General features: G+C 36.7%; 1 protein-coding gene across 1 annotated transcript; it reads left to right on the top strand.

Annotated features, from left to right (window-relative positions):
- The first annotated feature begins 1,270 nt into the window (after window positions 1-1,270).
- Window positions 1,271-14,845, top strand: LOC132641678 (DNA replication complex GINS protein PSF3-like). The gene is made up of 7 exons (XM_060358743.1): window positions 1,271-1,430; window positions 1,763-1,866; window positions 2,202-2,273; window positions 2,358-2,458; window positions 3,126-3,224; window positions 13,594-13,733; window positions 14,580-14,845. Exons 2-7 carry the CDS (start codon window positions 1,822-1,824, stop codon window positions 14,687-14,689), a joined length of 567 nt encoding a protein of 188 aa, XP_060214726.1. The 5' UTR covers window positions 1,271-1,430; window positions 1,763-1,821; the 3' UTR covers window positions 14,690-14,845.
- The last annotated feature ends 750 nt before the right edge of the window (window positions 14,846-15,595 follow it).

The following is a 15,595-nucleotide window of genomic DNA, read 5'->3' as shown; positions in this document are numbered from 1 at the left end:
CCTTTCGATCTCCACGAGATAGAGGTAAGGTCTATGTTCGCTCTACTTTCCCCAAACCCAACTGCAGTGGCGGAGCCACAGTGTCTAAGACGGGTTCGGTCGAACCCATAAGTTTTTGTTCAAATCTTATATTTGCCTTAAGAAATTTATGTGAATATGTATAAATTAGTAATTTAAAAACCCAATAACTTAAAGGATTTGAATTCGGCACCCACAAATCTCAAATTCTAGCTCCGCTTCTACCCACACGTTATTGTTGCAGTATTAATAGGGAGCACTTCACCCTCGGCCTGTGCACGAATCGGTTCGGTTCGGTTTTGGCCATCATCGAATTGAAATTTCGAATTTCAACTTTCTAAAATTCTCAACCAAACTCGATCCATTCTAGGTTCAATTCGATTAATTTTTTATCATTTCAGTTGGGCTACACAAATCGATTTGTTCGAAATTTAAACAAACAACTATTTTCATTTCAGTTTTAGAGTATACATATCCAAAAATAATGAGATTCTAAATTTGAAGCCTTATAACCAAGACATTAACCAAGAAAAAAACATAAACTTGCCAGCATAATAGCATATAAATAGCAAAACAAGAGCCTGACAACTTGTGCAAGCATACAAATCCGCCAACACCACATTAGATATACCAAATTAATAATCCACCATCATGCAACTTGCAAGCAGACAATAATAATAACTCAGTTTGCATCCTAAAAAAAAAAAACTCTAATTTGTACAAGCTAAGATCAAAGAACAAACAAAGCCATGGGTGGAGGCAAAGATGGCTCGTGAGAAGAATGCTGAAAAGATGAAAGACCAAAAGGGAAGTCAGCTTGAGGCCAACAAGAAGGCCATGAATATCCAGTGCAAGGTGTGCGTGCAGACATTCATTTGCACCACTTCTGAAGTTAAATAAATATTACTTCACTATTAAGTATTAAGCGTATATATAGTTAGACTATTAGAGTATTAGTCATATTAGTCATTAATAGCATATAGATTCGGTTTGGTTGATAATTGAAACCAACCGTATCCGAACCGTTAAACCGTAATATTTTAAAATTGCATTTGTAAATCGAAATCGAATTGTATTATCCAAATTAAATTATCTGAATTGTTTTGAATCGGTTCGAAAATTCGAGTTGAACCTATTTGTGCACAGGCCCCAGCCCCAAAATGGATACCGGACATCAAGTGAGAATCCAATATTTTTTTTTGTTTCTCAATTACTATTCAAAAGACAAGTAGTCATCCAAAATAAAACTAAAGGGTTCCATTTACAAATGCCTCTACTTAATCTTACCGCCATTTTACAAGACAGAAAAACAAAATCTTAGCGCCATTTTTATCTCAATTCCCCTCCCCCCCAAAAAAAAAGGCGAATTAGGGTTTCAATCTCAATATCTCTCTTCCACTGTGTGCATGCAGGTGAGTTTTTTTTTTTTTTTTTTTTTTTTTTTTTTTTTGTGTGTAGAAAATCTACTTTTTTTAATCAAATATCAAATTAAAGCAGTAATTTTTTAGATATAATTTATGTTTTTGTTAATTGCTTTACTAATTTTCTGGATTGGTTGAATCAATGAACTCAATATTTCAGATTTCTGCTAATTTTGTGTAGTATGGATCTTTTTTTCAAATCTCAAATTAAAGCAATAATTTTTAGGTGTAATTTATGTTTTTGTTAATTGCTGTACTAATTTTCTTCAATGAACTCAAATATGTTTGAAATGTTCATAATTTTTTTGGGTTTTCGATTTCAGCGAGTTTCTAGTGAGTTGGAGCTAAAATTGTTGTAAAGTTGTCTTTTTTACCATTGAAGATGGCAAGTTACTATGATATTGATGATATATTAGCTGAAGATGAGGTAATTTTTAGTTCTTGAATTTTATTTATGCATTTTTTTTGAGAAAATATTTACACGTGTTAGCCCATATTTTGAGTTTGTTACCCGGTTTAGCCCATATTTGTGTATAAACACCTCTTATACACTTTATACAAGGTTGATACATTATGTATAATGCTTTCCCCCCAGGTATAATGTTGTATAATATTGTATAACTAGAAATATGGCTACGTGACGTAATATTTTACGTTGGGCTGTATATTTGTGAAAATTCCCCACTTTTTTTGTTAAAGATGATTTTCATAAGCTATTGGTGTAAAAATAATTATGGGTTTGGTATTCGTTTCGGAATTCAGATGGTTCCAGCTGTGTTCTTACAAACAGCTAATGAAGTTGGGATATTTGACTGTGCTGATGATACTAACAAGGTAAAAATCTGAGGGAACTCTATGTTAGAATTAGTTTTGTTTACGTGACTGGAATCCGATGGTTATTTCCTCTTTCGAATCCAGGTGGAAGCTGGTACACATGTAGAAATGCCCTTTTGGCTTGCTCAGGAGCTATATGTGAGACAGGCGGTGTCGATCAAAGTTCCTCCGTATTTTGATACCAAGTAAAGTTTTTAGTTTTTCTCATCACAGTTCCATGCTTCCCTTTATTTGAAATGCAAGTGGAATTAGTTAAGTATGCAAAAAGTGGCAGTAATTGGGAACACCTGCTTTTACTTGTGCCGACCTCAATTTATTGTACTCCCTCTGTTTCAATTTGTTTGTCATGCTTTTCTTTTTAGTATGTTTCAAATAGAATGCCTCCTTCCTAATTTGACAACTCTTTAATTTCGACATTTCACATGGCATGTTTAAGACCACAAGATTTAAGGGCATTGTGGTGAATTTTACATATCTTTAGTTAACAACCACAAGATTTAAAAGTCTTCTTTACCTTCTTAAACATCGTGCCCAATCAAACTAAGACAAACAAATTGAAATGGAGGGATTATTATATTTTAAAAGTTAGTTAAAGGATTTTAGATAGCTTGATGAACTCTTTCGCCTGATGACAATCTGCTATATCCAGTCTCTTTTGTGCTCTGTCTAAAGCATGGCGTATCTCATATGACAATTCACATCTCTAGTATAACTTTTTTCAATGGGACGGGGATGCAAAATTGTGGTTTTTGTGTCTTAATCTCAATATTAAAGTTCTTGATATACAAGCGGTACTTGTTTTGTAGATCTGAGAGTAGAAAACTGTTTGTTTCTTGTGTGCTAATTTACCAGAGCCAAAACGCGAAATGAGATAGGAGCTGATGCAGCACATGTTGATTTAAGAAGTTTATGCCCCTACTTTTATAATTTCGGATGCAAGATAGCACGGCTGTGAGTTCTTCTTGACTATGTTTCTTTCTTCCTGTAACTTTTGTCATTCTTTTTATCACCTTAATGGCCCTTTCCTCTTTTGCTAGAATTCTTAATGCCCCAGGTAAGGGAACTGTTGTAGAATGATTGATCTTATTTCGCAATAGTGGCCAAGTAATGCGGAACAAAACCTTGCTACTTCAGCTTTTAGTTGGTTTTTTAAATTGCAAGTATCACTACATTCATCTGATACGTTGATGATTAGAAAATCATCACTTGTACTTGCAGTTGCCATTTCTAGTGTACCATTGTGTTCAAACTGGTCTGAATCATCAGTGGTTCAAAAAGCTCTTTTAGTGTGCTATCGTGATGTTAGAATCTTTAAATTATTAGAGAGGTATATATATTTGATGGGTGAGTAAGTTTTTGAAGCTCAACTGTTTTACAGAAACTAGTGTAGACTGTAAAGATGGTGCTACCCGTCAGAGGCGGATCTAGGATTTGAACGTTCCGGGTGCCACACTAGGATAAAGGGTCGGTTTGTTTATGGGCTTCAGTTTGGATGCATCTTTTCGATAAATATTAGACCAATTTATCGAATATCCAGATTTGTTTAGTTAATTATGTTCTCTTTTAAATATCCTGAGATAAAAGATTCCAAAGCAGTCCCTTTTTTTTTTTTTTGCACAGACAAGTAGCATCATTATCTAAAACCTTGCGGAAAAAAAAAAGATTTTCTACATTAGAAATCGGTAAACCATCTACTATCATTATCTCAATTTATTCATACTTCATTGCCTACTGCGTGTTTTTACACACATATAGTTGAATATTAAGGATTGTAGCCTCCGCCTAGTAATCTTTATTTAGCTCAGACTTTGGTGAAAGATTAAAAAATAAAAATAAAAAATTTTAAAATTTCCAAAATATGATATAATCAACATTCATCATTTAAAAAATTTGAACCTTTTTTTAAAATTTATATTTTACTATCAAACCTATTTTCTTAATATTAATGTGATTTTAAAAAAAAATTGGTACTTATTATCTGAGGTAAACGTGCAACAATTGTACCCAGTGACTAGTACTTAAAGAAAGAATAGAAAAACTTAAAATTTAATTAAACCAAAAAATAAAAACTAAAATAAAAAAAGGTTAACTGGGAATAATAAAGAAGAGCAAGTTAAGAGAAATTAAAGAAAAAGAAAAAGAAAAAGAAAATAAAGAAGTAGAGAAATGAAAGGAAGAGGCATTGTAATTGAAAAAAGAAAAAGAGCAAAACACACGCATCAAGCAAGATTCGAACTCCCGCCCTTCAGACTGAATATTTGACCCATTGCCAGTGGCACCAAACGCCCTCTTGTTACACCGGGTGGCATGCTTATTACTTAGCTGTTTTCTTATATATATATAAATATATAAACAAAGTTTCAACCGAGACGTGCGGGTGCCGTGGCATCCCCAACCTTCTACATAGATCCGCCCCTGCTACCCGTGTTTTGAAGCTTTGTCTTACAGCCAGTGTTCAGGAAAGCGTGAAGCGGACAAAAGCGACAAGGTCCCGCTTCACGCTTTAAGCGAAGCGTGAAGCGAAGCGCCCGCTTCATTGAGGTGAAGCGCAATTTTTTTTTAAAAAGAGCAAAATAAATAGAGAATATATATATAAGCAAAAGTTCAAATTCAAAACTAAAGTAGATATCCATAGACTAAAAGTTCAAATAAAAAACTAAAGTGGATATCACAAAATCCTCCAGACCATAGGACAAACAAAATCAAAGCTACTAATAGTTCGACATCTAGTTCTTATTCTTCTACTAGATTGTCAAAATCTTGTACTCCCACATCATCATCATATTGCTCATCATCTTCTTCAATTTCATTATCATCTTCTTCAACTTCATCAATTAGGGAATGACTTGTAGCTACTTCTTTTAGTTCCTTTTTTCCTTCGACATATGTTTTTATTTCTTCCCTCACATTCTCCGGACATCTTAGACAGCGTGCAACATCGCTATAAGTACCAATAAGATGTTGTTTGTGGCGAAAGATTCCTCCTTTAGTTATCTTATCACAAAACAAACACATAACTGTAGTCCGATTGATACAAAATCAGCAGAGAACACAGCAAAACAAAGCAGAAAAAGTACTGGAAAAGAAAGAAAAAGGCAGAACTGAAAACAGAGCATATATAGCAGCAAACCAGAGCAAAAAAAATCAGCAAAACAGAGCAGAATAACAAAGAAGAAGAAAAGCAGAGCAGAACCCTAAAATTCGAGAAAGAAAAAACAGAACGAATGTGAAGAAAAAAACAGAGCAAAAAAGAGAGCTTGAAAGAAGAAGAAGAAGAAACAGAAGAAGAAAGAAAGAAAGAAGAAAAGCCGAGCAGAACCCTAGAATTCGAGAAAAAAACAGAGAAAATGTGGAGAAACAAACAGAGCAAAGAAGAGAGCTTGAAAGAAGAAGAAGAAAGAAGAAGAAGAAGAAGAAGGAGGAGGAAAGAAATTGACCTGGACTTATTATTTTATTAAAGTTGTCCTTTCAAAAAACAGCCCACAACATAAAGCGTACGCTTCAGCCGCTTCAGCGCTTCAGCCGCTTCACCGCTTCAGCCGCAGAAGCGTCCGCTTTATTGGGTAGCCTCCGCTCCACTTACCTGAAGCGACAAAGCTTCGCTTCACCGCTTTCCTGAACACTGCTTACAGCAATGTAACCATCACTAAAGAAAACGCAAGACCCAACTGCTTCAATTTCTTTGGCCTTGTCTATATTATTGCGATCATCTTCTAATTTAGTGGCTAAAATTCTCTGTTTTGTTAAAATAGGGTAATTTTATTGAGGCAAGCACGAAGGAGGTAGTGCCAATATTAACTACAAAGTACAAATGCTCTTAACTCAACATTAACCTCATAGAGTCTAGGTAGTATGAACTCAACAAGTTGGTTCACATCTTCTATCCTAGTTCCCTAACTCCACAAGTACAAGCTTTGTATACAACTATTTTGTAGCAAAAGATAAATGTTGCTTTTTCCTTCGAAGCATCTCCTATTTCTCTGAAGTTAAATAGTCCACATGATACAAAGCGGAACTGTCCTCCAAATCCTCTTGAGCCTGCTGCCAGTCTTCTTGACTTTTCCAGCATTGAAGTAGACTCTTCACATCGGCTGGCATGACCCAATGAACTCCCAAAACAGCAACCATGTTCGGATAATTTTGTATCTAGTTTGTAATTATCTATGTTTAGTTTGTATTTGTCTCTTAGCTACAATATGTACTATATAAGTCTATGTAATATATGGAAGAATATATTGGCTTAGAAAACTCAACTTGGTATCAAGAGCCATGACGAATTCCACTTCGTCCTCTACGACTTCCTCCTCCCCCTCCGCTCCAATCACTCCCTCTCAAACTTCCCTTGGACTGCCAAATCCTCCCCCAACTGTCTCCAACATCAAGGGTTTCATACCTATTGAACTTACGTATTTGAATTACCTGACTTGGAAGAAAGTCTTTCTCACGGTCTTGAAAAGTCACAATCTTCTTCCTTTGATCGATGGTTCAATACCCTGTCCAACTCCCACACATGAAGAATATTGTTCATGGATTCAGCGTGATGCTATCACACTAAGTTGGATAAACGGCACTGTTTCGCCACCCGTTCTTGATTCTCTCCTAAACTTTGCCTGTGAAACTTCTAAAGAAGCGTGGGATATTTCAGCCTCTCTTTATCTTGATCAAGTATCCTCTTCAGTCATTCATCTGAAATCAAAATTTCAGAATTTCAAGAAAGGCTTACTTTCCATGGAGGAATAGCTTCAACAGTTGCACTCAATTGCCTGTTCTTTGAGAGCTATTGGAAAACCTGTCACAGAGGACGATCTTGTCACTCAGGCACTGCAAGGATTACCTATTTCCTATGGTACTTATGTTTCTGGACTAAATGCCACTGGGTCACTCCCTTCCTTCATCGCCTTAAGGCCGCTCTTGTTAACAGAAGAAGCCCATATAATTGCTGCAACACCTGATGACACCACCACTCAAACAGCCCTGGTGGCCTCTTCTAATGTTAATTCTTCTTCTAATGTGTCCTCTTCTCCTTCTCAATCTCGAGGGTCAAACAATGGCTGAGGCCGTGGACGTAATAACAAAGGCTATAATGGTAGAGGTCAGGGTCAATCTTTTCATAAATCTTCTCGAGACTTTTCCCCTCAATGGAACGGTGTGCAAAATCCTGGTCGAACTCCTGGTGATGGCGTTCTTGGTCGTTCTTCTTTTGTTCCATCAAAACAGTGCCAGATATGTTTTCACTATAACCATACTGCCTTAGAATGTCGAAACAGGTTTAATCATTCTTTTGTTCCAAATACTTTGCCTAAGTCTTTCGCAGCTATGAGTGTGGAGGAGGTTCAGCCACCTGTGTGGTATCCTGATTATGGGGCTTGTGCACACATGACTTTTGATCCTGCTCTCTTGTCTTCTTCTACTTCTTATAATGGCTCATCTCAGCTCATGGTTAGTAATGGTAATCTTCTACCTATTGTCTCCATTGGTCAATCTGTGCTATCTACCTTGTCCTGACCCCTTCGATTGAATAATGTTTTATACGTTCCTTCTCTTAAGAAAAATCTTTTGTCTATCCAGCGTTTATGCGCTGATAATGATTGTTTCATTCAGTTTACTGATTCTGGTTTCTTTGTTAAGGACAAGAGGACCAATCAAGTGTTGCTCCACTGTAGGAATGAGGGCTCCCTTTATCTGCTCTTGACATCCTCTCCTCATCATGCGTTTTTGAGTATTGTTTCCTCTTCTCTATGGCGTCAGCGTTTGGGCCATCCTGGTCAGCGCTCTTTAGCAGCCATAGCACGTCGTGGTTTAGTTAGCTGCAGTTCTAGTTTTGATAATAATTCATGTAATGTTTGCCATTTTTGCAAACAAACAAGATTGCAATTTGATTCTTCTTCAAGTAATGCAACATCTCCTTTTGTTTTGGTTCATTCTGATGTGTGGCAAGCCCCTTCGAATTCCAATTCTGATTTTCGTTACTATATTTTATTTCTTGATGATTTCACTAAATATTCTTGGATTTATCTTATGCGAGAAAAATCGGAAGCATTTGATAAATTCAAAGAATTTCATGCAATGGTCCGTAATATATTTCAGTTCAATCTGATGGTGGTAAAGAATATGATAATACCAATTTTAATTCCTTCTTCAAAGAAAATGGTATTGTTCATAGGCTCTCTTGTCCGTATACTTCTGCTCAAAATGGCCACGCAGAATGCAAACATAGGCACGTCAACAATACAATTCGCTGCCTTTTTTCAAGCGTCTATGCCTTTCTCCTTTTGGGCTAATGCTTCTCTCTTTGCTGTGACTTTGATAAATGTTACACCATTACCCGTTTTAAATTTTTGTTCACCTCATGAAATATTATTTGGTCGAAGTCCAAATTATGGCATGGTCAAGACTTTCGGATGTCTTTGTTATCCTTTTACTGCAACTAATTTTGCTAATAAATTTCAGCTGAGATCAAAACCTTGCATATTTTTTGGAACTTCTACGAGACACAAAGGTTTTAAATGTTTTGATCCCTCCACAAACAGAGTTCTAATTTCACGTCATGTGAAATTTGTGGAGTCCTTCTTTCCATATCCTTCTATGTTTCCACGTGCTTCTCATCAAAATCCAATGGAATTTGATTTTATATCGCCAACTACTACTTCTCGTTCTTCAAATTCGTTGATCTCAGCACCAGCACATGTCTCATGCACTTCTTTATCACCAACAAAGATAGTTTCCCGAATCTGTTGGTACCAATTCAAGTTCCTCTCCAGTTCTACAACTTCCAGTAGAGTTCTCCACTCCTACAACCTCTAAGTCTAACTCTACCTCTTCTTTCTCTTGCAAATCTAATTCGTTTGCAAGTTCTCGCAACAACTGGTCGTTGTCACAAAATATAAATCCTGATATTCCTATATCCTCAACTACTTCTCCATTATCTACTGAGTCTTCCTATCCCCTTAATTCCCCCGTCTCTACATCTCAGTCCAATAACAATCCCTCGGTTCCTTCACGTGCTCAAAGCATGGTCACACGTTCCATGACGGGGTCTCTCAAGCCTAAAGTAATCCCGTCACTCACTGTCTCTTTGTCAACGTTAACTGAACCTTCCTCTTTCACTCAAGCTATCAAAGATTCTCGCTGGCTCCATGCCATGAATGAAGAACTTGATGCACTTATTCAAAATAAAACTTGGAGTCTTGTTCCTCCTCCTCCAAATGTTAACATTGCTGGGAATAAATGGGTATACCGCATCAAGTATTGTGCGGATGGATCTGTTGAGTGGTTCAAAGCTCGCCTCGTTGCTCAAGGATATTCTCAACAACCAGGTTTGGACTATACTGATACTTTTGCCCCAGTTAATTTAAGTACAGTCCGTATGGTACTTTCCTTAGCCTTGCAACATAATTGGTTCATGCACCAGTTAGATGTTTCCAATGCGTTTCTCCATGGTGAATTAACTGAAGATGTTTTTATGCGGTAACCAAGGTTTGAGGATCCAGATTATCCTACCTATGTCTGTAAACTGAATCGTGCTTCATATGGTTTGAAACAGTCTCCGAGAGCTTGGTTTCATCGTCTGGTGACGTTCTTGCCGGACCTGGGGTTTTGTTAATTCATCATCTGATCATAGTATGTTTATTGATAAGTCTGGCAGCAACATTCTGGTTCTCTTAATTTATGTTGATGATATAGCTATATTTGGTTCTTCACGGGTGTTAATTGACCATTTCATTGCCTCTATGAAATCTGAGTTTTCGATGAAAGATTTGGGACCTCTCCGTTATTTCTTAGGTGTTGAACTGTTACCAACTCAGATGGACTTCTCTTGCTTCAACGCAAATATATTTCAGACCCTCTTATCCAATTTGATCTTACACAGGTGAAACCTGTTCTTACACCTATTCACAGTAAGTTTGATTGGCATTCTCTTACTTCACCCTTGTTGGATAATCCCGCTATATATCGACAAATGGTTGGTTGCCTGCAATACTTGTCTTTTACAAGACCAGATATCCAGTTTGCAGTTAATATGTGTTCGCACTGTCTTCATGAGCCTCGTTAACATCATCTCCAAGCTGTAAAACGGATCTTTCGTTATCTCAAAGGTAGCTCAGATTTCGTTTTACAGCTTTTCAAGCAAACATCTTCAACACTCACAATATTTTCCGATTCTGAGTGGGCTGGGTGCGCTGCAACTAGGCGTTCAACTACTGGATTTTGCATATTTCTTGGTAAAAATTTGATCTCTTGGTCTACTAAGAAGCAACCAACAGTAGCTCGTTCTAGCACAGAAGCTGAGTACCGAGCACTTGCTGTTGCCGCTGCTGAAGCTACTTGGTTACAGTTCTTGTTACGTGATGTCGGTGTTGTTCGTCCTCCCGGTGGTAGCTAAATGTGATAACATTGGAGCAATTCACTTGGCTCATAACCCAGTATTTCATTCTAGATCAAAGCATGTTGCTTTGGATTGTCATTTTGTCTGTAGAAAGTTAGTCGTGGTGATCTTAACGTTTCTCATGCTCATACATCTCAACAGTTAGCTGACATTTTACTACAGCTCTCCCCATATCACGGTTCAAGCTTCTTCTCTCCAATCTTCATGTTCGAAACTCCCATTCAGATTGAGGGAGGGTGTTAGGATAATCTTGTATCTAGTTTATATTTAGTTTGTATTTAGTTTGTATTTATCTCTTAGCTACAAATACAATATGTACTATATAAGTCTATGTAATGTATGGAAGAATATATCCGCCAGCTACTTTCAGAATGCAGTAGATGATTTGTAGATTCTACTGATCTTTCACATGGAAAACATCTACTGCATATCCAGAAAACCCCTTTTCTTGCAAAATAGCAGGGGTCAAACAAACATTCTTTGCAGCAACCCAACCAAAGCAAGCGACCTTAGTAGGTGCTTAAATTTCCACACATTTTACCAGTGCCAATCATAATCCGCCTCCAAGCTTTCTTCTGCTATAAGTTAAAATAGTTCCTGACTGAAAAAACGCACCATTGTTGCTAGCTGTTCAGACCTGAGCATCCTTCTGATGCTTCCAGATTCACTGGCTCCAATAAATTGAGAAGATTGGACCAGAACACTGCCATTGAAGAGAGCTCTTGATATGGATGTAGTTCATAGTACTTTATGTGAAACATGAATTTTTAACGTGAAACTCATGCAGTTCATGGTACTTTATGTTGATTACTCTATTTGACAATTAATGCTAAATGGGGCTTGCATTGCTGAGATTAGGAGGCTGGTAGTATAGGCCATAGCGGGCTGGGCTTTGTTTCTAAACAGATTGAAGCTTTTATTGTTCCTTCTACTTCACCTATAAGCTGTTCCTATCCGAGTTACTATATTAAATGTGCACGTGGATGAGGAAGAGAGGGGAAGGGGAAGAGAGCATGCATATATTAGATCTTCCTAGAACATGAGGATGAGTCTGGTGTGTAGCTTGACTTCTTAGAAGCATATTTTGAGTTCTTATTCGCGGTTTGCATATTTCCTGTCTACTTAATTAAGTCTATTTGACCCGTAATGGTTTTTTGTCTACTGGAGTACAATACCTTGTCCCTAAGCTTTAATCTTGGCATGGCAGATTCTGAATTCTAATCTCATCATTGTATTTCGAGTCTACTTTTATTAAGTTTACTTGGATAAGTGCTGATTTATACTTAGATTGATTTCTATACCTTGTCTCATTCTGCATTTAAAATGACTTAGCACATAAAGTTTAGCATCTTCTATTTGTTATCCTACATTTTTTCTTCAGAGAAAAGTGAAAAATAAAAGGCAACTTAAATGCATGCATGTAATGTGTGGCCCCTTTATTTCTTTTTCAATTGTTGTTGGAGAGGGTCTTTCTTTCTTTCTCAATGTAATGGGATAGTCCTTGTTATTAAGCTGATCATCATGCATTATAGATTCATACAACAATCTTGGTGTCTTTTACCATTTCAATTTTAACTGCTTTGAGACCTAGTAAGTGGCAACTAATAAAGGAGGATTGGTGATCATATTTGAAGTTTCTAAATTCGACCTGTTGAAACTCATTACCCTCCAAATCTAATGAAGCAAAAGCTATCAGTGCAGCTGCACTTGGTGCAAGTAGACACTTTTTTTTTTTTTTCAATTAATTTAAAAGATAGTCTGATATGGAGAATCAGTGCATTAGAGCTTATGCAACTCTACTTGTGCTCATTCAATTTATTGGCCTAGTTGGATAGCTATTGAGTGATCGAAATTTGAGGTAGTGTTGGGACCAGAAGCTACCAGGAAGAGAGAGCTGTTGACTTGAAGATGTAGTTCATAGTACTTTATGTGGAGAGTGAAGTCTGTGACTCGTGCAGTTCACCGTACTTTTATTTTATGGTCAACCCCCCCCCCACCACACACCAAAAAAAAATGCGAGTGCATAGAAAAACAAAGGAGGAAAGGTCCAATCTTGCTACGCATGCATGCATTAGCTGATGGAGCTCTCTTTAGTCCTTAAAGGATATGATGATTCCATCTGACAGGGTGCTTGCACAGTCCTGCCAATCTGCATACACGATGAGCTGTCAAAATCAGCTATGAAAGTTGCCATTTTCCCACGAATTCAAGATCTTTAGGGTAGACCAGTGATACCAAGCCGTTTCCTCTTATATTTGAATGAAGTATTCCTGTTAAAAGCAGAAAGACATTTTTGAGGTATCCAAGAGATAGGAGTGTCCTTTCATGGTTGATTTGAGCCTGTAGACATCGTCTTACTATCTAGGAGTATAGTACTATTGGATGATCTTTAGCTTGCAAAAACCGGAAAGGCACAAATCTAATTCAGTCGAGTCGAAGCGGGACTAAGTCCTCTTATTTGGTTTCACTTGTGCAAAATCAGGACCTAATTATACGGAAGGGAAACCCACTGCCATCCTCACCTAGCCCCCCATTACATGAATGAGCTGTCTTTTGGTCGCAGAAATCAGAAAAATATTCAAGGATCCCCTGGCACAATTGATATGTAGTAGCAGCAAGACCGTAGCGACTTCAAATTTGATAGACAACCTGGAATCGAAATACTTAACTATTCCCAGTTTTCTTCCCTCCGTTAAATTGTATAGTTGCTACCTTAAATGATGTGGTTGGTAGTCACCTTTTCTCTTCAAATTCTGGTGCCTAGTTTGAGTTTATCTTGTAATACATTTGCTAATTGCAGTTTCCTAAATGTTATTTCTCCTGATTTTCTTGTCCTTCCATTGCAGATTAGTCAATCAATCAGCGTAGATGCTAAAGTAGCTTTTCTTCAGGTCAAACATTATCTCATGTTCGATATCTTTCTTATTGGAACAGGATTGGTGAAAAAACCATTGGACCTCTACTTCTGGTTGCATTTCGAACAAGATACAGAGAGGTCCTCATAAAGGCTCATACTGCAGCATCAATTGTGGCTCCCAAGCACTTGACTCTTCTAACAAAAGAAGAGACTAAATGTGAGAAAGTTTTGCCAAACTATTGAATATCTACCATAATCATCCCCCAACCTACCCCTACCCCCCAAAACTATGTTACTCGAACTCTTCAAAACTGGCACTACGTGGGTGTCAGAGCCTTCAACAGTAGTGCATTCTTGGAGGGTCCAAAACGAGTCTAGAAACATTTTTGGAGAGTTTGAGTAACATAGCACCAAAAAGAATATGAAAAACAAAAAGAAACCCTCTTCTGACCAGGGGCGTCAGGACAGTTTTCTTGAGAACTTGGAAACGCTTCTTTGGAGAAGTTTAAGCAAAAAAAATGAAATTTTTTCGATTTGATGTTTTCAGAAGTTATATTCCCAAAAATGTTTTTTTCCAGTAAACAGTCTCAGGTTGCTTTTAAAGGCCAAACTCTTAGAAAAATTCTTTTAAAATTAAAATTAAAATGCATAACCAAACAAGCACAACTTTTGCTAATACTTATAAGATTTAGGGGGTGTTTGGTAAGGAGGAACACATTTTATGGAAACTATTTTCCAATTTTTCCATGTTTGGTTGATCAAAAAGGTTTCAAAATATTTTCTGTAAGAAAAAAAAATTCCTTAAAACCCAAGAAATTGACTCCCCTTGTAGGAGTAGAGGAAACAAGTTTCATAAGCGGCATCATGTGGTTATTGTCTCCTCCTCACCATAACACCCCCCATCCCTCGAATTTGCCTAGATTATAATAAATGTTCTTGAGATAATATTTTCTACTTACTTATCAACACAATAAAATAAGTAAGAAAACCACTTATTTTTCAGCAAATAACTTTCCGCTACTTATAAGATTTAATAATATTAATTTTCTGGTCAATGGTTCAGTATATGAAGCTGGTCAGTCATCAACAGCAGCATTTAAGAAGTGGAGAATGGGAGGTCCTAGACTGCAGAAAGCCTCTGTACTTGGGAGAAAGAGGAAACCTGTTGAATGAGATTTTGTACTTGAAACATATATGATCATCCTACTATTATGTGAAAATGTTGTATCCAATTGGCTATTCTGTCAGATTTACATCTCTTTTCAAGTATAAAATGTGGATCTGAAGACTAGTTTATGAGGCTAATATATGCATTTTTATTGACATGAACTTTATTTTCTATTCATTACTTTTTTTCTTTTCAAACGCAGTCAAGAAAATGGGGCTTTTGTTTTACATTTGGTAACATAGAAGAAAGGTTACTTAGCAGAGTCTCTGGTCGACTATCATAAAAGGAAATGAATATATAATAATAACTTCGCTTTTATTAAAGCTGGTCAGTCCTAAGTTACAAAAACTTATTGGCGAGTTGATTTTTTTCATCCATCCTAACTTTTAATAAACAGAGTTCAACTCTTTTATTTCTTCTTAATTCAAATTTACCATTTTCTTTATTTCTCAAATAAGAAGTGGAAGAGTAGTAGGGAAAACATTTTTTTAAATTTCTTTGACTCTCATTATTTCTATAATTAAATAAAAATTTATTTTGATGAATAATATCACCTGATTCTATTAGTATATCATCTTCAAGATTTAAAAATTTATTGATTGTACTATCAGAAACATAATAGTAAACAAAGTTACTTGACATTAGAGTTTGCAGAAGGTAACAAATACTTTGTGAAATAATTGAGATGCACACAAGTTAGACCAAATACCACCGTACCAAAAAAGTTACTACGAGATAAACTTCACAAAGTAGGGATAAAGTTTGCATACACACTACCTTCCCCAAACCCCGCTTGTTGAATTACACTGGATTTATTGTTTTTGTTGTGGTATACATTTGGGGGTGGGGGGTTGGAAGAGGATTATAAGGTGACGAATCGCAACTCCAAAAAGTGGAAGTTCAAGTAGTCA

This window comes from Lycium barbarum, chromosome 5 (genome assembly GCF_019175385.1).
Source record: "Lycium barbarum isolate Lr01 chromosome 5, ASM1917538v2, whole genome shotgun sequence".
Classification (NCBI taxonomy): domain Eukaryota; kingdom Viridiplantae; phylum Streptophyta; class Magnoliopsida; order Solanales; family Solanaceae; genus Lycium; species Lycium barbarum.
This window is presented reverse-complemented; position numbering and strand designations above follow the sequence as displayed.